Source organism: Triturus cristatus, chromosome 5_1 (genome assembly GCF_964204655.1).
Source record: "Triturus cristatus chromosome 5_1, aTriCri1.1, whole genome shotgun sequence".
NCBI classification, from domain to species: Eukaryota; Metazoa; Chordata; class Amphibia; order Caudata; family Salamandridae; genus Triturus; species Triturus cristatus.
The window spans coordinates 391,342,235-391,368,198 of NC_140587.1; the positions used below are offsets into that span (position 1 = coordinate 391,342,235).

Genomic DNA, 25,964 nt, shown 5'->3' on the forward strand with positions numbered 1-25,964 from the left:
CAACAACAACAGGTCAGAAAAAATATAGGAGGAAGGCAAAAAGTTCAGGGATCACCCTGCAAAAAGGGCCAAGTCCAACACAGTGGAATGTACTATGTGCATTTGAGTGGAATTGTGGGGCACTTAATTGTGTGGCACTTAATTGTGTGGCACTGCAGGGAGAGAGTTCCGCGACTCAACCAAGCTCTAATAAGTCAAATTACAGGTACTGTACCACATTACACCATACAACACAATACAATACTTCATCACACCAGACTACGCAACACACCATGTCACACATTACAACACTTCATCATATTACGCCACCCATACAACATACAATTCTACACCAGGCCATACTACAACATCCAAAACCGCAAACTGTCTCTTTCTCACTACACCAACCTCAGTTTTGAACACCAGAACATACAGAATACTTCATGCAATAGATCATGCCACATTATCTCATACACCACTCCATCATATCATTGTACATCGCAACACATAATACCTTACAGCAACATACTCCATCACAGCATATCATACTTACCAAGCAAACATATACCTTACACATGCAATACCATTCAATGCATAAGACACCATTCAAAAGAACATAACATCGTAACACTTAATATCACCTCATTTTATACCTGACCATTACACATGAAAGCATCTAAGACACACAGCACAAAACTACACTCTCTCTCATCAAAGAACGACATGCCACTATCCAAAATCACATCATCCTGCTTAACAAAACATACTACATCACACTATTCTATGGCATATACCACCTTATACCATACAGCATAACACAATAACGCACCATACAAAACCATCCCAAATCACACTTCCTCATACCAAACTCCACATCATACCATACTGCACCACATAACATTACACTACATCATATAACACAAGATAGTAAAACAACAACATGCACACCACATTGTGTCACACAAAGCCACAGCATAAAATTTCAAAGAATTCAACATTCCAGCCATATCACAAAATCTTACTAAAATCACAATATCCAGCAATACATCACATCATTCAATGGCACTTCAACCATATAACACTATGACTGGCTTCCGGTTCTCACCAAACCCTACCCACCACACATAGCTGTAAACAGATACCTGGAAGACGAGAGCAAGAAAAACAGAACTGTGAGCTTACGCAAGTGTGCCAATGGAAAGCAGATTTGTTATCCATTAGTACATAAAATTTAGAGTATCCCAGGATAAACGTTTTATGGCTCCTTCTTGTGAATCCTCTACAATTTGTAAATCAACATGAGTTTTGTGGCCCCCTTCGTACTACAGAACCCGTGACTAAGAGTCTGGGTGGGAAAGGGTGGAAGCATGCTTGGAACTCCGCATTTCAACAAGGTCTCTGTGGTTTCACAGAGCCAGTGCACAAATCAGAGTTTTTGTCTTTACCTTGTACTTGTCTGCAACGGAAATAAATACTTGGATTTGCCACATTGTTAGTTTTTGTAAGTCTATCGAATGTCCGGGGGACTGGAAACAGCAGCAAGTCAGCAAGCTAGGTGCAGGGCAAATTTAACTGCATACTGTTGGAAGTATCGAAAGAGGGGGAAAGGGTTAACAGACGCTGCACATGCCTCTGCACAAGTAAACAGAGGCAGGTAACGGGTGGGTGCTGCTGGTTGTAATGGGGGGGAGGTGGGAATCACAGTGCAAGGGCCTGGCGTCTGCTCTCTGCCGTATACTAAGAAACCTACAGCTGTATTTGTGTTAGAAGGGTGGGGGGGGGTTCCTAACACGAGGAGGCGGGGGGAATAACAAAAACAAAAAGGCAGCGAGGGAAGGGAAAGATAAAGCGGGCATAATATAAATGCAACAAAGGGTGTCTAACCATGACGTGCCGTCAGTGAAACAGATGCCGTGCTAATACACAAGCAGAGAGAAATGAATATTAAAGGAGTCTGTGGGAGCAAACATATATTTTTAAAAACGTAATACCACACGTAACAGGGGCGATCTCCTGGGAGTGTCCAAAACGCCAAAAGGTGGGCTAAATTGAGCAAATCCACCAAATAAAAGCGGGCATTTAAGAAGGGCAATAACAACAGCCTATAGAAAAGATGGGAGGTCCTTGCACTACATATACCAGCTACACCATGCCTCGCAGTGCAGCGCATGCGCGCTGCGCTAGGCTCAACCTAAAAAGGTATGCTCAGTCTTTACATGAAATCCATGCATGGTATTCTAATCCCATTTTTGACAAATTCATCAAGAGATTCAGGATAACTTGTGTCTTCTTTCTGTAACTGAAATTGCTGCTATGTGTGCTGTAATATGAAAAAATACAAGTGTATATTGCACACTACAATTAGCTGACAAGTTATATCCCACTTTCATGCTCCCCACCCACTCCCCATCACATCTTGTTTCTGTAGCCTGATCTGAACCGCACCTCACACTATTGTGCTCCTGCTGTAATACAAATACATAATCTACAAAAATGAATTATCTGTAAAAAAACATTGCCTCAAGGTTAGCTAATTTAGAGAAAGAGATTCCTAAATGCAGGGCTCATGTGAAAGTTTAAAAATTATTCTTACATTTGCCCACTTTTAATGGTAAGATATGAAAGGATATCCTTCTCAAATAATCGAAAGTTGCCCCCACTCGTTTTCAGAAAGCATTGCTGCAGTGTGCCTTGCACCATTTTGGAAAGGAGTAGTAATACAGGTCCCAGCTTATTGACTTGGTGGAAACAGCTGCTGACAACTATATTAAGTTGGAGCTTCATAGTTCCATTTGTATTAACTAGGACTCCAATGCCTTATTTTGTTGGTGGGACTGATCTGCAAGTTGACGATATTATGGGTGTGACATGCCAACAATACCAGTTTTGAATTAGTCTTCAAGTAAATCAGCTTTGTTTGGTTTGATTGAGCTGTAAGAAACTAGTTACCATCCAGTCGTTGCAGGCTTCCAAAAAGCATTGCAGTTCATGACAGAGCTCAGAGTCTGATGAAAATCTAAAGTTAGCCTGGGTGTAATCAGCATAGGATTGCAGGGAGAACTTAAGATCGAGATCCAAATCTAAGAGGGCACAGAGGTAAATGTTAAACAGTGTCAGTGGGAGGGCAGAACCTTGAGGGACACACTACTGAACACAGAAAGGGGCTTAAGGCCTGCTGGGAGACAGAAAGAAGTGGAACCACTGGACAGATAAACTCTCTTCTGAAGCTCACATCAACAAACTAACTGCCAAATGCTTCTTTATGAAGAAGATTATTTGACAAACCATTCCCTCATTGCCTACCTCTTCCAAGAAAATGCTAACTCAGTTTCTTGTCATCAGTAGGTTAGACTAGATTAGGCGATTCCCTTTTAGTAGGCCTTCCGGCTTTCTTTTCTCATATATTGCAGTTGATACAGAATGCAGCCACTCGTCTCATCTTAGGTCCCAGGAGGAATCCCAATATTTCTATTCATCTACCCTTGCTTCACTGGCTACCTATGAGTTTGTTGTTGTATTTTCAGCATTTATTTTTTTGTGGATTTCAGTTGTGTTTTATCAGTGTTTTCCAAACTTTTTGAAATCAGTATTTATTCAGCTGCTACACCCTCAAATAGATAAAACTGTGTTTTTCCAGTGTTTACAAAACATTGTTTTTTGCTATGATAATTATAAAGCACATATTTAAATTAAAAGAGAAGTAAGACAGGCTATGGAGAGTCATTCCATTCGCAGTGTGTCAATGGATATATGTTATACTGTTTTAAGCATTAGAAGTCTGTGCATTGTACTCTCACTCACACTCAAAACATTGTATTACCTCTCACAGTCACTCTGTTAGGGTTCTGTCTGGTACACAGGACAAACAATGGATTAAAAAAGTAAGAGTGCTATATTCAAATGTTTTAGTAGACACATTCCTGTACACATTTGGGGCTCATTCACCTACTTCTTACTGAATATTATGACATTATAGGAGAGGCCTACCCTGCCAACAGCATAGTACATTATGAAACCTTAACATTTTGAATTACACCAGATTAATTTGTAGGCCTGCTTTTTAAGGCATCTGCAACTTAATGGTTTAAGCATGCTCACCACTGCTCTTCTGTGCTCTTTGCCTAACTGCATTAAAGTGGTGTTGTTGTGTTAACATACATAGCTGCCAAGTGTCCCTATGGCAAATGTATCACTTTAAATCATTACTGACTTTTTAACAAACTTCATATTGCATTCTGGGACTTGAAAGGTTGCTGGTAACATTGTAATTATGGGCTCAAAAACCTCAGCAGTGAAGTGCAGTTGGATAAAAAGCCACAATTAGCTGAACCTGTGAACTTAACAATGGGACACCTTGCAGGTATGGATTTTGATGTTATGTGGACAACTTGGGTTATGTTTTCACCACTATCCCATGTGCATGGTGACAGTGCTTTTTCACAATACCTGTCACTACACCTTGCCTTCAATGCTTAAAGCCCGAGATGTTTGGCAGATGGTCTACTTTCAATACTGAATTGTTAGAAAAGGGAGCTGATGTATCAAAGGTTTTTACCCATCTTGTTTTTGTGGGTAAAAGAAATAGTACATATTGGCCGATATTGTTATAAGCCAGCCATTTCTCCAGTCAGTGAAATAATTAAAAACTGTCAAATGATCAGTTATGATTTTTAAATTCCAATATTCTCTACAATGTATAAAATACTAAGATCAGATCTCAAACATGCTTCTAAAGCTTACACCTTTTATCCAAGCACACACAACTGGAACTGGAGGAAACAATAGGAAGAAGAAACAATATTTTAGTGATCTCCCTAAACAACACAACTCATGCAGGATAATCTTAGTCCAGTCTTTCTTGCTGCTACCTTGTACAACAAAGTTACATTGTGTTTGCCCATTCAGAAAGAAATACACACTTGGCTCATTCTCTCTCACTTCCTTAATCTGAATGACATTTTAGTTAGTGGTTGTGGAATTGTTTAACTGTGTTTTCCACTGGCGCCAGTACATTTGATTTGGTGTCCTGTTGCGTGCTTTATAAATATTACATGATTAGTCATCATCAGATCAGCCGAGGAGCCATTCATGGCAGCACATAAACAACCAAGTAAAAAGAGTATTTTGAATGCTACTGACTGTTCCAGCCTGACCAGCAGACAGCATATGCCCTTGTCAATGAAACTGACAATGTTGTCCCAGAAATCTAGCAAGGCAGACTCCATTCCATGGTGGGCTTTGAAACCAGACTGGATCAGTGATTGAATAACAGATTTAACTATATAGTCTTTGATATATGGTTTCACTACTTTTGCCAGTACATTAAATTGGACCAGTTTATTAGTATGGGATGGAAACTGTAAGGATTAATGAGAGAGCAAGGCTTTGTAACATGAGGAGTAGTTGGGCCTTCTTTAAGTGTCCCTGGTACTGCATATTTCCTAATGGATTCCCTAATTTAGTGAAAGGTGTACAAATGGAGCAAACAACAGAATATAATTTAATCATTCAGGCAGGTACCTGGTTCAAGTGGACATCTGTGAATGTAAGATTGAAACGTTAAGAGGCAACATCTTTAAGGATGGCTTTCAATGTAAAATCTGTAGAGTCAAGCATAGTGAATGTAAAAGTGAGTAGGGTGAATTTCCTAGACCGTTTAGCAGTTAAAGTCAGTAAGTATCTTTTTATCTGAATTTTGCTATAGAACTAGGAATTAAGAGAGTCACAAAGATCTCGGGATGGTTGGATCTTAGCAGAACCGAAAGAGGCATCTATCACAGAGGCTACTAATTTAAAAACAGATTTAAAATGGTTGTGCCTTTGACAGTGTTCCCATCCCATGAAGCTCCTTTGACAGTGACTATGGCTTTTTTATTGTGTTTGTTAAGGCAACATTTTCACTTTTTAGGAAAGAATTACTAGAAGCTCTGTTCTTGTTTTTCTTTTTCCATTGATTCTCCGTGATCCATACTTTGTGTTTGAGGACCTTAAGATCCACAGTATACCATGGGAATTTATGGGTGTTTGGTCTAGATTTCTAACAGGTAGCTAGTGATTCCTTATAGTCATGCATACCCTAAGAAAAACAGGAAAATGAAAAGTGCAAGTGAGTTGGTTAGTTGATACATTCTCGAACTAACATTTAATGGACTCAAACTTGAACTTGGGTAATGAAATTGGTTATGTGCCTGTGGAGGACATAGTGGAAGAATCAATGCTGAACCCTAATGCTACCTCTTTTGAACCATTCATTCTACCTACTATTAGACAAACCAGAGGAATGATCATCCCCCTGATGATGTATTACTTCAACATCATTGTTATCTCTTTTTCAGTGACCTTTTTCGGAATATGGGTATAGTATATTATCTTAATTGCCAAATGATGCCGTTAGTTTGGTCACAGGATGTTTGACATGCAATTTGTCATGCAAAGTAAGGGTAATGCTCCGACTGAAGGGTCAATAGTCTATATTTCCTCACCAATATTAACTAAGCTGGTATAGAAGAACAGTGAACAGTGTTGCAAAATTGCTATTAATTTTAAAATCACCTCTTAGGCATGAATGGGTCGACTGTGATGGCCATAATATAAAAAGGGTCAAATAAAAATGTGACCCTTGTGTAATCACTTCTTAACTACCTCTGAAAATTTTGTGCTGCCAATTTAGTTGTGCATTGGAAATAAAGGAACGACCAGGATAATCAAGGGTTTGGAATTCACATACCACTGGAAATTGTCATTAATCTAATTCGGCAAATTTGCGGTTGCACTGGTGCTCTTATTGAGCGTACTCTAACTCTGTATTGCCATCCGTTAAAGGCATGTAAAAAAGGGCATTTGCACATTACTTCAGGTTAATATGAATTGACTACAATCAAAATCTGTTTTGATACACATATTTGCTCCTATATTTAATTTCTCATATAGGGATTGTAGAGATTTGGCTCACAATTTTTATTATGTAATGTTTATTTTTCACCCACTGGTGTCTCTGATATAGTATTGAAAATACTATTTGAAGATCTTTGGAGGTTACAGGAAGAGTATCCAAATGCCTCCCATATCTTAGCTGTAATGCTGCGATCAACAATATACTATGGGCCAGATGTACGACCCTTTTTTGCGGCCGCAAACGGGAGAACCTCCCATTTGCGGCCGTAAAAGAGGGTTATAGCATGTATAAATGCTATTTTGTGAGTCACTGACTCGCAAAATAGCTTTTGCGACTCTTGCTATTAGAAAGGGGTGTCCCTTCCTAACAGCGAGTCAACATGCTATGTACTAGTGTCTTGCGACCGCATTTGCGGCCTCAAAACATTCGCAGTTTACCACCTACTTCAAGTAGGTGGTAAACCACTCGCAAAGGGGAAGGGGTCCCCAGGGTACCCCTGCCCCTTTGTGAGGATGTTGGAGAATATTTTTTAAGAGACCACTGCCTGCCCTTAAAAAAGTGAAACTGAAAAGATTAATTTTTCTTTTTTAAATGCATCCCATTTTCCTTTAAGAAAAACGGGCTACATTTTTAAAAAAAAACTGCTTTATTAAAACAGCAGTCCCAGACATGGTGATCTGCTGAGCCCAGCAGGCCCCCATCCCTGGGAGGGCCAGTCATTCCCAATGGGCTCGCAAATTGTGAGAGGCTCATTAATATTCATGGGCCTCGCAATTTGCGACCCCATTGGGAATCGCAAACAGTGTAAAACACACTGTTATACATGCAAAATAGTGCCTCGCAAATGAGTTGCAATTTGCGATGCGCTACTTTGCATGTCGTACATCTGGCACTATATATAGTAAAAGTGGGCTTTCAGATTTGGATGTCGTTTGTGGTCTTTCTTATTTTTTTGTTCTCCAAATAAGCACAGTGACAAGTCGGCACAAAATCTGCTAACATGGGTCATAGAAGGTCCTGACACTGTAAAATTCAGCTAGCTAAAGCCAGATCTCTTGGTTTCCACCTTATTCAATGTTTTGTAGCCCAAGGAAAAAGCAATGTTCCCTACATTATAGAAGTATATGCTGCAAAACATTCGCAATTCCACTTTATGCTATCAAAGTGTAATCGCCTACTGTGATAGTAAAAGTTTTGAAAATTGAATCGCAATTGTGGAAGGTATATTTTGGCATTCGGCAAGCAACTCTTATCGAAGTTTAAGATAAGAAATTAGCCTGATTGCAATAGCATATCGAGTTTTTACTCAAGTGGCTCAATATATTCATCATCTTGTAGTTGTCCCAGCATTGACATTGAAAATAATTATTTGGGTTGAATTTACAAATGTTATTGAGGGGAAAATGTCACTTACTAAATTAGTGTCTTTTTGTTCAAAATCTATGTATATCCCCAACCAAGATGTTTTAGATAAACTGAATTAGGCAACAATAAAATAATGGTTGAAAATAATTGCTAATAAAAAAGATTTTGATAACGATTTAGCACATTGTTTGAATTTTAAAAGATTACATTTAAATTGCACTTTTGTAAGACTGGGTAAATGCAATTTCATCTTACATCAAATCTTATTTTTGAGGTTGAAAGCTTTTCTATACATTTTAAGTTTGGAAATCTTCCTCTTGGTGAGAATATTTGGGTGGGTGATGGAGACTGGAAATTACATCCTGGTTGTGAGTTCTATGGAGCAGATGGCCAAGATATAAGTCATGTATTTCTTTGTCCGGGATTAAAAGCCCATCAAAAAACATTTGCAAGACCTATTTTTGTAAACTTCAATGTACAAACCTATTTGGAAGCTTTATTTGTGTTATTTTACCCAAAACACTTAATATTTGTTACAGACTAATTACATTTCGTATTTCTTTTATTACAATTGAATTACTATTTTTTTATTTATTTTTATTGTGGATGGCATTTTTCTGATTGAGTAATATTTAAATGTTACAATAAATAAAATAAATAAATAATAAATGTGTGATTTTAAGTTTTGATGTCCATCAGACGATGATGTGTATAACTAAGAAAGTGTACATGGTAAGGGCTCTTAATACCTGTGCAAAATTATTCACTTCTGCAGGAAGACTCATAACTTCACATCGGCAAAAAAAGCAGGCCCATGGTGGCTACATTCTACAAAAAAACAATGATGAGCCCAATATGTCTCACATTGTTGACCTATTGCATAGCAAATGCTTTATGCTGAAGTTGTGCAGTATCAGGAAAAAGTCAAATGCTTTTTGCTGATGATGTGCTCCATTGGTAAAAAATAGTGCAATGGCACTGTTGTGTCATTCTGTTGGCTCACGAATATATGATGAATTATGCATGTGCATGTATGATAACATATGTGTGCACATGCACGATGTGTGACCTGCATTATCTCTGTTTAGTTTTTATTTACCAAGTATAGATGGCAGATGTCACTTTGATTGTTTTTTAGCGCAAATGCACATTTTGCACTGCAGAGCATTTCAACAGATAAAGACAGCTGTGGGACCACTGCCCCCTGCCCCCCCCCCAAAAAAAATAATTAAAAAAATATTTGAGCTCAACAGAGTAAAGGATATCCCATGGATGCAATTGGAAGTAGGTGTTGAAATTAAAAATAAAGGCGGGTGGGCTGAGAGGGAAAGCAGCACACATTCGAAAGAGAGAAGAAGAATCACAAGAGAAAGAGAGAGAGAGAGCAGCACCTGATGGAGGGAGCAACATATAACATGGGGAAGAAGCACATGAGGGAGAGAGCTGGAAAAGACATGTACTCTCATGAAATGCTTAAACAAAAAAAGTGTAATTAAATCAAATGTGAGCAGAGGAAGTATACAAGTTAGTCAATCAAAAGGAGGTGGATGAGGCTATGCTCCAGGGAAGGAACAACACAAGTAGAGGAAGGCAAGCCATTGAATAAGAAGCAAGCAAATGAGAGTGACAATAAAGCCAACCAATGGTAAGCAATAGGCTTAATCTAAGTCTACTGTAAGTTCTTCTTGGGCCCACAATAGGGCTTTTGGAACCAGATAGCTTGTACTGTCCTTGTAGAGGAAATCTAAAAAGGCTTCAGAGGCAAAATCGGAGTGTCTGAGATCTACAGGTCCCAGAAGCATGGAAAACGCTAAGCGTGGCTCTGACAGCAACCAGACAACTACAGGTTCAGAAGAGAGATGGAAACCATGATTTTCCACCTCACCATGCCGGGTAAAAGAACAGGTACCAGGACTACAAAGGCCATGACTTCAATTGAGCCAAAGACCACCACCCTGGAAAGATACAAGACCACCCAATGAATAGGCTATGGCCTGTAATACAGAAATTGTACAGTGAAGGTACCCAATTATTTTCTTCCTCTCTTTTGCACCTTCTTCCATCTGTCGCTCTGAAGCAGTATGTGTGTTTATGAAATCCCAGATAGTTTTGTATGACGTTTGCATGCCACGGATGGATGGCCAGGTTAACGTTAATTTCATTGAATAAATTAGACCTTTTCTGGATACATTGTCGTCATTTTATTCTATTAGAGTGGAATGTAAATGCCCTTTTCCCTATCCTAAAACGTGCCATTTCACATTTTTTTGTAGACATCTGATACTGTTCTGACAAGGATTTCATAAGGGGAATATATAATCGAGAAAAAGATGTAGAACACTGCATTATATAATTGTGACAGTAAAATAGAATTCTACACACTTCTTTTTACGTTTTTAGATTACACATTTTTTTATATAACTTCAGACATAGAAAGATGAAGGGGCATATTATCAAGGGCAAGCAATATTTTTATCACCGCGTTTGCGTCCGTGTTCGTCCGAAATGCGACTATAAAAATATCACTATATTTACAAGAGCATGCTAACGCGTGTTTAATGGGATTAGTGTGTGTTTAATGGGATTAGCGCTGGCTTCAACATCGCATTGCCTTGCATCGCTAATGAGATGCAAGGGAGGCATGTCCCGTGAAACAACATGGGATATTATCGCTAACCCAGCTTCTCTCTATTTACAAGTGTATCGCTAACACGCATAGCGATGTTAAAATCTGCGCTAACTGGGTATTTCGCCGGTTTGTAACGCCTGCTATTTTTCTTACCAAGCCATATCTATAATGGGAGGTGGATTGTTATGCTGAGTCCACGTCTCCCTATCTACAAGGTTTTCCCTAACACGGTTTTCTATCACTGGAATTCCGGCGATTTTGACTCTTTCTGCCGGTTTTGCCTGGATTTCTATCGCCTCGGCGATGCGCGTTGGTAATTGTGCGCTAACCGGCCAATAGATTTCGGCGATAGTCGGCGTTAAAATTTTACACGCTAATTGCGACCAGCGATAAATATCGCTGCCGCTTGATGATATGCCCCGAAATACTTTGTCTCGCATCACACAATGTTTTGTTAAAATGGGAAGCTGGGATTGGAATCTGATTGTCTTGTTTTAAAAAGCAGAAGTGTAGCCATTAAAATCACTGTTCATTAATGTAATTCTCACCAGATATTAGACCTACGCTCCACAGGCCCATCCACCTACGTTGCAGCGGCAAGTGCCCGTTCTTTAAGTTGAAGTAAGGAATCGGTCTGCTGCTTGAATCCCTGCTTCTCGCTTTGGAAAGAGAGACAGTTTGCTGCTTCTGCACCCCCAGTGAAATCTTGCAACAAAATCCTGAAAGAAACCTCTCAAATGTATGAAAAACAGACTATGTTTTATCATAAGAGGGGCACAAATTTAGACTATTGGGAGGAGGCGGGGGTTGTTTTCTTTCTAACAAATGCTGTTTTATTCATTCCTGTGCACTTGATAAAATATCAGAAAAGTGGAGGATCGCATACAGAGAGGAAGGGAACAGAGACTGTGGACATGCAAAGCATGGCAGGGACAGATAATGCGCAGCCTGGGGTACGGGGGGGCTGGTGCTAAGCAAAGCCCGAGGCGCTTCAATCAGCACTATCAGAACTCTATCAGTGTCTGCACTCCGGCCAAATCCGGAGAGAACAAGGAGTTAAAGAAGCGGCTCAATGAGCTTATAGGCGATTTGTACAAACAGCTCCTCCAGCAAGGTAAGCAACAAAGTCATATTGGCTTTTCTGTGCCCTTTTTTCCCTTTGAACTCCACAACCAGAGCACATGCTCGCAATGTCAGCGGGATATGAGGAGGCGCCTTGTGTTCACCAAATCAATCCTGGGAGGGAAAAGAATGAGAGAAACGTGTCCCGCAAAGGTTTGTCTCACTCTCTACTAACTCACTCCTCGATTCTGCTTCTGCTGTCAGAGGTCCTCCGAAGGGCCACATCTGTCACTGCAGCAGTGGGCACCAGCCGTGGGTCTGTCAGGAAGCACAGAGCAGCAAACCTTCGGCAACCAGTTCTGCTTCAAGCCACTTACTGCTGGCAATCAACTCGAAATAATCACTCAAAACTCTCCTCATCAAACAAGGTTCTAATCCTTCTTCTTAAAAATCATCTTTCCAACCACATTAGATCATTCTCAAGAATCTCTTCACACAAACACACACAAAAACCCAAACATGGTCCTGTACACTCAAACATACACACACATACAAACATGCACTTGTACACACACATGAACATGGACACACATACACGCACGCACAAATATTCATACATACATGCATCTGTGGACCCACTCGGGTATGAACAAAAAACATACATAAACACACCCACACAGAAACATACACCTGTACATACACGCACACACAAAAATACACAAGCATGGTCCTGTACCCACAAAAATACACACACATACAAATACATGCACACACATATAAAAATGCATTTGTACACACACACACATGAACACATACATTTGAACCAGCCGCGGTCCGTGCAGGTAACAGCAGTGGGGCATTGGGGCCGCGTTGGGGGGATTACGAGGGACGATGCAGAGGGGAAATGAAATAAATAATTAATTTCCTCTCTGCATCATCCTTCAAAATCCCCCCAACGAGGCCCCACTGTCCCACCGCTGTTACCTGCACGGGCCGCGGCTGATATGCACACATATACACCAACATACATATATGCACACATTCATGAATCTGTGCACCCACTCTGGTATGAACAAAAAGATACATAAACAAACACACACAAAAATGTTTCTGTACTCATATGCGCACACATACATGCATGTATGTACTTATGCACCCAAACTGGTATGTAGCCAAAAACATGGGAAAAAAACACGCATATACGCATCCCACTTAATGCTTACAATTATTCATGCATGTTTACACATACACGCACTTGTTAAATACACATATGTATCCCAACTTCTTAACCAATAGAGCATGGGTCCCTCCAAGCTATTCCTTATTATTTGTAGGGGCAGCTGAAACCCACCACCTCACACATACGTCCAAATCTTTCTGAAAAATGGAATAGGAAAAAATTGATGAGAATGTTACGTGAATCACGTGGTAGCAGCAGAAATGGAACCAGATATCCTCATCATAGCAAAAGAAAATATTACTGCGTCTTTCTGTGCGCCTGAGCTTAAACCTGTTGCTTGAACTGGTTATTCATGCAAGTGGCTGCCCCTGTGTAACACACGCATTTCTCAATGTTGGCAACCACTTTGGAGTTGTTATTCTGCTCTAAAAAATCTATATGAGGATTGTATCATGTGTATGTCTCCAACACGTGACTTGCTAGGACATAGAAGAACAAATCTTCAGCAAGAATGCCATAGGAGACCCATAGAAGACCCCTTAGTTAAGACTTGCAGGGGGTGACAGCAGCAGAAGGTCAGGAAAGACATGGGTCATGGAGATGAGGCGCAGAATAAAAGCGAAGAACGCTTTGATGGAGAGGTAGGCTCTTATTTATTACATGTATTTAGTACAATACAATATGAGGGTGTACCTTGTGGGTGTGGGATATAGATATTCTAGGACTCACTCAACTAAAGGAATGATTATCCCTTGAACCTAACCTCAAGGACACCCATGACTGACAGACAGACACCCTCCTGCGTGGGGAGGAGTGGGTGTGCGCCGAGAGCAGATGACGTGTGTGAGGGGAGACTCAATGGCCTCAGAGAGAAGATACACCGCAGAGGCAGATGGTGCCCGAGCAGTGAAATATCACCAGTCAGTGGGCATTCTGTAGGAACCATGGACTGTAAACCTCGGATTGGGGCATGCAAGAATGCAGGGGCTGTGTAGGGTGTGGCGAAGGAGGGTGACTATGATCGCATGCATTGTGGCTGAAATGTAAAATTGATTCCCAGAGACTACCGATAAAGTAACGCTAAGGAAGAGCGGGATATATTCCAAATGATATTTTTTTAGGGAATATGCCAACATAGATGCCATGCAAGCAAAACCGAGGAAGGAGTTCAAAGGTCGTGTGGCTGCATAATTCAACTGACTCATTTCGTGGTCAGGGTATTTCATTTGGTTAGTGGTATTGATTGCATCACGCAGGTGTGTTTCTGTGGTATTTGATCACATAAACGCCTTTTATGTTCAAAATTCCAAAACAATTGCTACAAATGTATTTACATGAACTGGGCGTTAAAGTTTATCTTCCTAAACACTGATGTGAAGTAGGGATGGGTGAACACAACCTTTTAAGAGTTATCTTAGCTCTGGAATGACTCTGAAAAAACAAAAATAGGAAACCACTGGTGAAACAGCCAAGCATGCAAGTGGCAGCATCCGCTTAAGTGTTTGCTGCAAATAAAAAGGAAAATGTGATTGTTGTTGCACTGTATTTTTAACATTAGAATTCACACTTTATGAATTTGACCCCATTTATGTGGTCATACATAGAACGTGAAGGTCATTGCGACAAATGAAACAGGTTAAATAGGATATATGTTCTATTTTTATTTGGGCTGGATTTCATGCATAGATTTGGTATTAAATACCACTTTGACAAAAACCATGCTGATTTGGTATGTTATATTGGTCTTTTAGTGAAGTGTATCTGGCAAATTTACAGAGAGAAGCATTAGAAACATTCAGGTCACCCATGTTTATTCTACATAGCTGGACATTTTTTCTCATCTGAGTTAATAGATTGAGAGGAATGTTTGCAAATCATGCCTTAAAAAACTTTGCGTATTAATCCCAGGCATTTAATTCTTTATTATTACATTTTTTACATATAAGGCCTCATAAAAGCAGAGATTTTTGCTAATTAAGTCAGTAAAGAAATCCCAAATTCTGATTGGCTTGAGGTTCAGTAGTCCGCAGCTACTACATGCCAAGAAATGTATATTGTTTGTGATGGTTTCTTCTAAAGAACGTGGGGGCATATTATCAAGACAGGCGATAAAATTATCGCCGCTTTAGCGGCAGAAAACTGCAGCTAAAACGGCGATAATGGGCTTGATAATAGGCTCTGAGGAATTCCAATTGAAGCCCATGTTAGATGTGAAGGACATCTAACCTGAGCTTCAATTGGAATTCCATAGAGCATATTATCAAGCCCATTATCGCCGTTTTAGCTGCAGTTTTCTGCCGCTAAAGCGGCGATAATTTTATCGCCTGTCATGATTATATGCCACTTGGTTCCTATAGATCTAGATTGTTAATCGAACACTGATGAAAAACAACAATTATAAATAGTACATAATAATATGTGTTTATGTAATACTTCATTTTACACATCTGCCGTTTAAAAACAACGTAGGATAACATATGTTGAGAATGGTATTCAAGTTACCAACCACAGAAAGATGAAAGCCTGAGCAAACTTTGCCAAACTACAGATCATGGCAGTTGCCAGCGGAGAGCGTTTAACTGACTGTGAAAACTTGCCGGCTAAAAATAAAATAAAAATGTGGCAAGTAAAGGGGGCTACTATTGGCCAATTTATTTCTACTCAATGTAAAAGTTGTCCCTGTGCCTTCTTATGTGTGCAAGATTGTTCCAGGCTTTGTCACCTTCCGTGACACAGTTTTTAACCTGTGTGTTGCCTGTTTCTGCTGTACTACAGCACATCCACGAAGCGCCTGATTCCTCAGTTCCTCAGTGATGTCTGTGCGTAATCTTCAGTTTGACTAAGCGCCAGTATTACTTTCGCAATCCACAGTGACCAGGGTGTTTCATCCTCTTGAGGGGTTGCCCTCCGCGCTCTCCATCTATGACATCTCATTCCATAATGAAGTGACTAGCGTCTCCAACCTTGTCCCAAAAGAGGCCACGAATCCCTCAGAGCGCTTGAGTGATTTTCAGTGACACCACATAGCCCAGTTTTTCCCTAGCTATTTTCTGTTAAGAGCAGGAGGGACGCTCCACACATTTGTATCCAACACCCCCCCTTACATCCATCTCTGGCCCAGTGTTTCTAGCACACCGCCTGCAAAGGTGAACCGACTGCTGAGACATTTCTCATAATGGTTTCATTTCATATTTCCATAAAGGGCATACTGTTAGCTATTCATCTTCTCATAGACTTTTTCACATTAGAGAAATGCATCGAAGTGGCTACAAATATACCCAAGAAAGCAACATATGTAACTTTGTGTCAGTAAAAGTTGAGCAAAAGGGCAGACTCATTTAATCAAGGGTAAAAGAGAGGTGCAAATATTTTATTTTTTTATTCGGAGTATGGGAATACAGATGAAAACGTAATGGCAACTGGCAAACCCTAGACAATATAATATCATTGTTGCTAACTGTGTGAGAAACAAACAAAACAAGCATTTGCAATGCAATCAGTCTCGCCTTTGGGACCTTATATGTATTTAGCTATACAGCACATTAGCCTGGGGGCTGAAACATCAACTGTTCTTTAACATGGAGAGAAAGTAAGCACCAAACTGCGTGACACACCAGGTATGGGAACACATTGACAGAAATATTGCCTTTCAGCTGGAAATGGTATAGTACAAAGCTCTGTTCTTAATATAAAATCAGGGCCTTTGGTGGTCATATCTCTGAAAATACAAGATTTGAAAAAAATAGCAGTGTGTACTATTGCTCGTGGAAGACAATTTCTATGGAATGGAATCTAGAGAATGCTAAAGTGATTCTGGTATTTTACTGACCTCTGCTGGTCGTTTTCTCTGAAGAAAGTTAAATAGAGGCAGTTGCCAGAAAAAAAAGAAAGTCCCTCAGCAGAAAGTAATTCTGGTATTTTACTGACTTCTACTGGTTGTTTTCTATCAAGACAGGTAAATAGAGGCAGTTGAACAAGCAAATAACAATTCTGGTATTTTACTGACCTCTACTGGTTGTTTTCTATCAAGACAGTTAAATAGAGGCAGTTAAACAGAAAAAAAGTCTCTAAGCGGAAGCAGACAAGTCGTAGGGCTAATCTCCAAAGCCAACAAAGTACATACACATATACGTATACACAAGAGGTCTTGAATGCTCGACCTAAAAAACAGGGTTGGTCCTTATGCCTGATGAAACCAAAGTAGTCAACTTTGTGAAGGGGTAATAGACATGACTGTGGCAGAGGTTGAGATAGGTAGGTGGGAAAAGCACAATTAGCAATTAACTCTAAAAGGAGTAGGTCCTGGGGAAGTCTGTTGTTTTATTTTCGGTTTTAAACATACATTTTAAATCTTATATAAAGGCAAAACGTGGTTCTAAACAGCATATGGTTTTGATTACTGGTGAAAGTGCAAAATAATTTTGTAGGTCAATTCGGGAACACAAAGTGTGACACCTGTTGGAGCGATGATACTCGAACTGCAAATTTTCTTGGTTTAATGAATGACCAATAGGCATCCAATGTTCTTCTTACCAAAATACAGCACCACATTGTTTTGCATCCAGAAAGTGATCAATGAACAGGAAGAGTTCCAGAAAATCACATAAAAAAGAAAATTTGAGATCAGCTCTATGGAATGGGATGTACAAAAAGGCTGACATGGAATCCTTGCCTTACTTCAGGAAGCTAATAATGGGGAAAACTCAGAGAGGTAGAATAAATGAATGGTAGAAACCATACAAACTATTAATTAGGAGTAGATTACAAAATGAGGTATATACGTAAACCTTTGGAATTCATAAGTATATGCATGCCCCGTCAAATCAACAGAAAATCAAAATCCTATCTGAATAGCTTAGATTCAAGAGCAAGGCGGGGCTGTGTTCACGTGCAGAAGAGGCAAGTTAAGTTTTGCAACTGTGAGGTGTAGACAATTTGATCTGAGTTGTATATCACAAAACTTGGTACTTTAATGTATGATGGAATAATCAACAACATGAAAATGGTTTGTATGACATATATTAATGGTCCTAAATGTCCACAAGACATTGGACAAAATGTCAATAACCATCCAATACAAGACATTATTAGATAAAACACATACACATCCAGCACAGAATAAATATGCAATATTGTTAGTTATTTTCAGGCTCACAAAATCATGCACCCACAACAATACAAGAAATACCAACCAACTAAAGAGTATGTTAGACAGACAACCAATTCTCACCGTACACAGTCCGGGTAGGTCATGGATATCACTGCTTGCTAACATGACCCGCTGGCTCCAGTTAGCGCACACTCACAAAACACCATGCCGGACAGGAAGCCAAAAAATGTAGATACAACTAAGCTTTTTAGAAAGCACTCTGTCCACATCCATCACACCTTATAATTAGCAATAAGCAGCATGCCCCAAATGTGAACAATAACAAAAATACAAATATGCTATATGACACATCAGAAACCAAATTAGACTTTGATCTGTAACAAAACCCTCAAAACCAGGTTTGTAAAGAAGCAGACTCTGTTAGTGCTGTGAGGCCATACTAATAGCAGCACACATGCTATAATAATACAATCAACATAACAACTGTTATTAGACCGGTTGTAAGTAAACAGGGTCCACACATGAATCACACCCAAAGAGGTTGTGTATTCTTACCCACACAATATCCAGGCAGTGAAACTGAGATCACACTGACAAAATTAATAAATGAAATGAGTGCAGAGTACTATTAAAAGTACTATACTTTCACTGTATTATCACATTTACAGCCAGTCACTTTCACTGCCTATTTGCCAACAATTTCAGGTGACATATCTAATGTACCATCATGTTAAGAGGCACAGTGTTTCCAGTGGAGGTTCTTCATTAATAAAAACATATACTACAAATAGACAAAAACACTCAAGGTACACAGCAGAAACAGAGCATGAGCAAATTGACACTTAAACTGTATAAAGAGATAGGAACCCACAGAGTACAGCAGACACATAGAAAGTATAACATACCAACATAACGCAGACAGTGACGCACAGAAAACACATAACTGGCACACAAGAAGAAAATACTGAAAAAAAGCACTCATTAAGAAGATAATGAAACAAAAGGCGGACAGGGACTACACTCAGACTGCACACAATGAAACGCAAAGGATGCAAAGATTGACACACACCAAAAACACAAAAGATGCACACACTCAGTTCAGACCAGAAACAGAGAAACTTAAAAGGAACAGACACTGACACGCTGAGTAGTGATTGTGACAGCCACGGGGAAAAAATAGTAGCACACAGAGAATAAACACAATGACACACAAATGGGAGCATACACTAAAACGATACTTTTAACCAGTAACATACAGGGGATATACAGTGTAATGCAAAACATCTCACAGGTTGAAGAATAGCAAATCCGTAGTCTGCACAGTAATTACACATACATGGATAAACAATATGTGCAGAGAGCCTCAGTATGCATGCACATACTGCCAAAGACATGGTGTAAGTATCAAGATTTGGGTGAACAGAGGACTCAATGTCACGGCAATTTAAACAGATCAGTGCATTGTGGCTAGAAGATGATTGGTTTGACTCCAATAAACCAAGGTAACATACCTGAAAGAAATTACTGTCTAAAGGAAAATCCATGACTGGAGAACTGGTGACACACATAGCTGTTATAATGACACACGCAAGGCGCTGTCAGTGCCACACACAAGGTTGTGACAGTGACACGCACGTGGCACATATACTGAGTGCACAGTGTTCACATCATATAAACAAAGGATGAAAACAAACACACATATAAACGTAGTTAGAAAACTAACACATTCAATGTAAGACAGTAACACTGAGGGTACATGCACATGGGAGTCCAAGACACGCTGGTTACACACACAGGATAGAGATAGGGACACACAAAATGCACATGCTATATTACAAATACATCGAATGCACACACTGAAACATCCAAATCCACGCACTTAGTCGAAAGTGAAGACAAATACATATACATGTGGTGCAGTGAATCAAATACATGGCTGTTGAAATAAACAGGGTGCAGAACGGTGAGCTACAGGACCCTAGATCTCAGTACCCAATGGCTGCCCCCACTTGTGGCATCCCTTACAACTCTGTTAGTGGCTGCTCGTGGCACACTTGCACTCACCACTGTCGCCCTGGGAGAGATGTTAAGGGCCTTGCAGGGGTCTTCTTCCTTCTCCTTCCCCTCCTCTTCTGGTATTTAAAAACGAAGGACAGTAAAAGCTGTGTCAGGGCTGCTGCTGACCCTGGGGAGGGAGGCGGGGGCTTGATTCCTCTGTATGAGGTACACAAGTCCAGCACAAATCCCAGGAAGATTGCAGATCATCAGAATACCCCTGGCTGCTGGTTACGTTTTTTCCCTTGTGACAAACTATAATTCGCAATTTGTTTTTTAAGACAATCGTTTATTTTCCGTCGACAACGTACACTTCTATGGACTTGAAGTGATATGATCTGTTATCCACTGGAACTGTGATATTGCAAAGATAGCAGACATATTTGTCCACACCAAGGCTAATTCTTCATTCACATCTAATTACTCGCTTAGTTTGTGTTTTACATCTAAGCAAAAAACATTGAGGAGGGCAATACCTCAAAAAGTTTCTTTTCACAAATGAAAACAGGAATGTGAAAATGTTCACTCACTGTCTGATGAACAGACATTTGTATACATGTATTTTTAATCAGTCAATATATGGCATAAACTGATTAGGCGTTTTCATTTCGTTAGTGAAACTATTTTAAAGTAGCTCTAAACATAAAAACTGTTGACGTGTTTATTTGGTTATGTTCCTTTACTGTTGTCTCTGTTATAAAAAGAGCCGTTGTGGTTACATACGCTGAGGACAGAAGAGGTCATTACGTGTCTACTGCAATTGAAGGGCCGGTTGGACATAAACGTGGCGGAAGGATTGAGATGACAGGACAATATAAAAAGGCAACCATCTAGTACTGGACATTACGCGTGTACATTTGATGACAACTCAGTCTTTTGACGGAAAAAAAGAGTTTCTCGGATCAGGTTTTTTTTTCAACGATACTATGCGACAGGAATATAAATATAAAAACAATGTATTTCCTTTACACGGCAACTTTAACAAACAAACTTAATGGTGCATATAATTATCACCAAGATGATAGTTTAATCATTGAGGGAGACACAAACAAGTAGGACTATTCACGAGGATAAATATCCCAAAGAACTGCAAAATTTAGTACACGAAGATGTTCGAAAAACTCATTTTTGGCAGACACGGCAACACAATAGGGACGCTTGGTAGTCTGTCATCCATTTAAAAAAAGCAAGCATTTGCAATGCCATAGGACTCGCATTTACGCGAGACCTATTGCATTAGAAACGGGAGTGCGGGCATGCAAGAAGGCACGAATGGGAGTGCGGTGGGGTGTTGGGGGGTTGAGAAGTCACAGACTGCAGGAGGGGGGCACGAGAAGAAAATAGTGTTTCGAGTAAAGGGGCCAGTAGCCATGGAAGGATACTCATGATGACATGGCTGTCATGAGGAGGCCAGCATTTACGACCTAAACCAATGAAAAAGATGGGTGGAGAGTGGGCGGAGCTTCCACGAAGCTTCCTCGCTATACTGAATACTACATGCATCGCAATGCGAGTAGCGCATGCGCTGCAACGCTAGGCTCAACCTAAAAACTGTTGGAAGTACATACAAGTATCTATTCTGAGGTGACTCAGGGGGTAAAAATAGAATTAGTATGGCCTGCAAAACTCTTTCTTAACCTTTTGACTTCTGTGGACCACCACTTAATCATTACTGCAATTCAGGGACCCACGCTGAATAATGATTGGAGTCCGGGGATCCCGGCCTAAGAAATTTTGATAATTTGAGCAACAAAACAGTACACAAATGATGAAATATTTTATTTGACAAACAAATATAAAAAATAAATCAAAATTTTAATTTTAATGGGAAAGTTGGAACATTTCTAAATTCAATTAAGGCAACTCATCATCAATACTATATTCTGTTTGATGCACTTGCACTATTCCACGAAGAAATCTGAAGATACCAACTAAATATTTAGCCTACAGTTTCAAATCCCCTCATATTTACAGAACGTTTTAACATTTTCAATTTTACATGTGCTTCTTTATTTAAATACACTTTATTAATATGTTAATATTATTTAATTTCCTAAGCCATAGTTGAACACCTGAGTAGGCTTTGTGGGTCCTCTGGTGTCCCTGAACTACAGGTTGGGAACCACTGGTCTACAATATCTCATTGTAAAAGTTGTTTTAAGCAATGTAATATCTATTACAATTATCCAAGGTAACAGCACCAAGGTGAATTCCAGTTTACTGTGAAAAGGTGTGACTTGCTTCTGACTTACTTCAGAACACAGTAAATCACATCTACTTCTGGAAAAAGTAGTCAAGCTGACCCTAAAATTGATAAAGTTCTGAAAGATGGATATAATTTCAAGCACATTTATGCAAATGCCCAATTCAACTTCTGCTCAACTTTACCATTCTTTATACTACCACACACCGAGACCACAACAAAGAAATTAATGAACGTCTGCAGTCTTTTGTTTTCAGAGAAACGTCTATGATTAAAAAGTGTCACCGAGCCCTTCTACACTCATGAATATGTTGAAGTTATTCCATAACCTGATCCTCCACCAGCAGCATTCATGTATTTGCATTTGCGTAAAAAAGGAGGACCCCTGATTTCTGGTGACAGAACATGTGTAGGAGTAACAGGCCCTTAAAGTGCATATAGATTATATGATGAAGAGGGAGTAATGGATATTTTACAAAACATAGGAGTGGGATTGTGAGGGGGAAGGGGCAAAATGACACCCTAGTCAGAAATGCAGGCATGGACATCCTCCTCTCCATAGAACCCCAAAACTCCTTTTGATATCTTGCTAGAGTTAATAGTTATGGAGCTTGGCACTGCTGACGGAATTGCTGGTCTGGCTCTGCAGCGGTGTATTCTGAGATTACTCTTTCTAATCGAGCATGGGGGGTTTCCTGGGAGTGGATGTACCAATTCTTAGGTAATGAAATATGCCTCTCAGTAGGTGTATTGCCAGATTAGTGCCTGATGGAACTGCAAGTTGTATACTGAGTGTGCACGCTACAGTCTGACTAGTACAGCATTTTGGATGCTCTGTGAGGGGTACAATAAATATAATCTACACTGTGTCAGAACAGCACCTTCTTTAGTGGGGTCCTGAGGTCTTACAAACAGCATATTTTAAGCTAAATTGATTAGATAGAGACAGATCATATATAATAGGTATGAGAAAAGAATCCAGGGTTAATGTCGTGCCATCTCAATAGAAACAGCTGAGCACAACTGTTTGTAAGTTATTCAGTCAAACAAATATGAAAACACATGCAATATCTCTGTATGTGTAATTTACTTTACACACCAGAATGATTGCATACAATTAGATGGCTTAAGTGCAGTAGCAAAACTAGATGTGGCCTTCCAGGTGGGTCTTGGGACACAATGTATATTAATGCCCAAAACTTCCGCTTACTGGGAATATCTGTTTACCACAATGCCTAAAATAATTGCCTATATGGAAGACTGTACAGGACTTATCACAGAATTAAGCTGGTGGATCTAGCTAGATGATTTACTACAAGAATCAGGGAAAAAGAAATGCTGCAGCTTAGAAAGGAAGGGGGAGGCTGGCTTCACTAGGAATCAGATTGAGAAATAGCTTACTGATGAAAAGAACAGCCCAACACAAACGTAAAGTTACAAAGCAAGATTGATTCTCATTTTATAGTTGTGTCAGGATTTTGTATGGTGTATAAGGATACACATGTTCAATAGGAACAACATTGTCTTTGTTTCATGACTTGTCCTTTGATCAAACAAAATAAATGTAATAATATATAAGTTTAAATTAGCCTAGGGAGAATTTCCACACAAAGCATATAAATACGCGAGTTATGCCCAACAAAAATATGAGAATTGTGATAAGTTGATCAAATTTGCACATCATTTGATTTTTATAGGTCAATCAGTAAGTAAAAGCAAAACCAATTCGTCTGTCCTTTGCAAGCCTGCCATGTTTAAAAAAAATGTATTTTGCATGCAGGCTTCGTGCTGTATGCTGTTGTTTGCCACCACAAATAAAGCTATTTCAAGGGCAGACCTAAAAAGGAAATTAGGAACTGCATTCAACAACTTTATGAGCCATTGCATTATAATGATTCCAATGTCAATTCAACTTCACAAAGCGTTTAAAAATTTCGTATGCATGTGAATTTGGGGTAGAAACAGCAAGATGTATGCACCAACTAAATTCATTACCTTTATTGCACAAGTAGTCCACGTCCTCACAGCTAATGTTCTCTGGTTCAAAGTCTGTTGAGAAATTGTCCTCTGAAGGAAATTCATCTTTAGGGACCATATCAATGTCCTCAGATAGGCAGTCTTCTTCTTCATCCTCTATGCTGTCCTCAAGTGGCCCTTAAGAGAGAAGAACCAAGATTACATCAAACTGTGGGGTGAAAAGGAAACATAATATTTGCTTGTCAACATTTTCAGTACGTACATATGCATGTAAAGTGTAATTGACAATGTACTGAGACAGACCAGAGGAGGAGACAGTAAAACAGAGTTAAGAAATCTAGAGTCATGCTATATTTTGGAAATGGATTTCGAGGAACCTCGGGGACTCAATATTGAAGAGGAAATTTATGTTCCTTTGTGAACTGCTACTGTTCTAGTTAATTTTAATGCTGCTGTATGTTTTTTTTGTAAAAATGTTTTTAAAATATGTTTTTCATAAACACTGCCTAGGTGTCTAGGATTTCAGACTTAAGAATCAAACTGGCTTATTTGTGGACTAAGAGTGGAACGTTTTCATTTGATTCATTTGTTGATGGAAGGCATAAGGGTATGAATTTCATAGATGAGCCCACCGGAGTCAAATTGTGCGGAGTGAGGAAAGATTTCTGCTAGCAGCAGCCCTGGCAATATTTATCTTTGATGGCTCGATAGAAAGGCAAATATTTCTATATTTTAAGAATCAGTACTTGAGCTCACTGAGGGGGTTTTATAGGATATAAGCAATACTTGCTTTTAGCAGTAGCCCTTAGCGTGGTATGAACTGGTAAATTCCTTGCTAGTCATGAATTAAGAACTTTGTCAGTCACCATCGAATTATGTATACATGGCAAATTAATGAATTGGGAAAATGTTTATTTCCAATTGAGAATTCTGTAGCTGTATTATAATTTTGATTGATAGCAATGCTATGAAGAGTTTAAAGTGATATTATAAGATTGCGTTCATGTTTGTATCTTGGGGCAGTGTGTTTTCTATGTTGACAGTACTTCACTTCATGTATTTAAGCTAACACAATTTTGTGGCCAGCATCATCATCAAGGTGGCAAAGCCGAAAACAGCCACTCACACAGTCACTCACTCACCCATACAGCCACTTACACACCCAATCACTCACCAATACAGTCACTCACATAGCCATTCCTTAACCAACACAGCTACTCAGTGAATATCTGTATATATTTCACTTACTGGCAGTCGCCATTAGATATTTATGTGGAGGACCTAGTTTCCATTGGAAAAGCATTTGCCAATAAATTTGGTGCCGTATGAAGAATCTTCATGAATTTTTCAAAATTTATATGACACTCAGTTCAGCTGCTGTGTTGAAATCTTCAGGGTGATCCATTAAGTGGGGCCAAGAAAAAGTGGGGTACTAAAATGAATTTTCCCCATGCAATTACCCATACGGATTTTGCACATGACTACAGTCTGAACTACTCAATGGAATTA

The 25,964-nt window shown here is 39.5% G+C and overlaps 1 protein-coding gene across 1 annotated transcript in view; it reads right to left on the bottom strand.

Moving 5' to 3' along the window:
- ZFPM2 (zinc finger protein, FOG family member 2) overlaps positions 1–25,964 on the bottom strand; it is a 610,873-nt gene that overhangs the window by 454,790 nt on the left and 130,119 nt on the right. Inside the window, exon 2 of the mRNA XM_085605110.1 lies at positions 24,474–24,632. Within this exon, the coding sequence (XP_085461236.1) occupies positions 24,474–24,632 (159 nt within the window). The remainder of the gene's footprint in view (positions 1–24,473; positions 24,633–25,964) is intronic.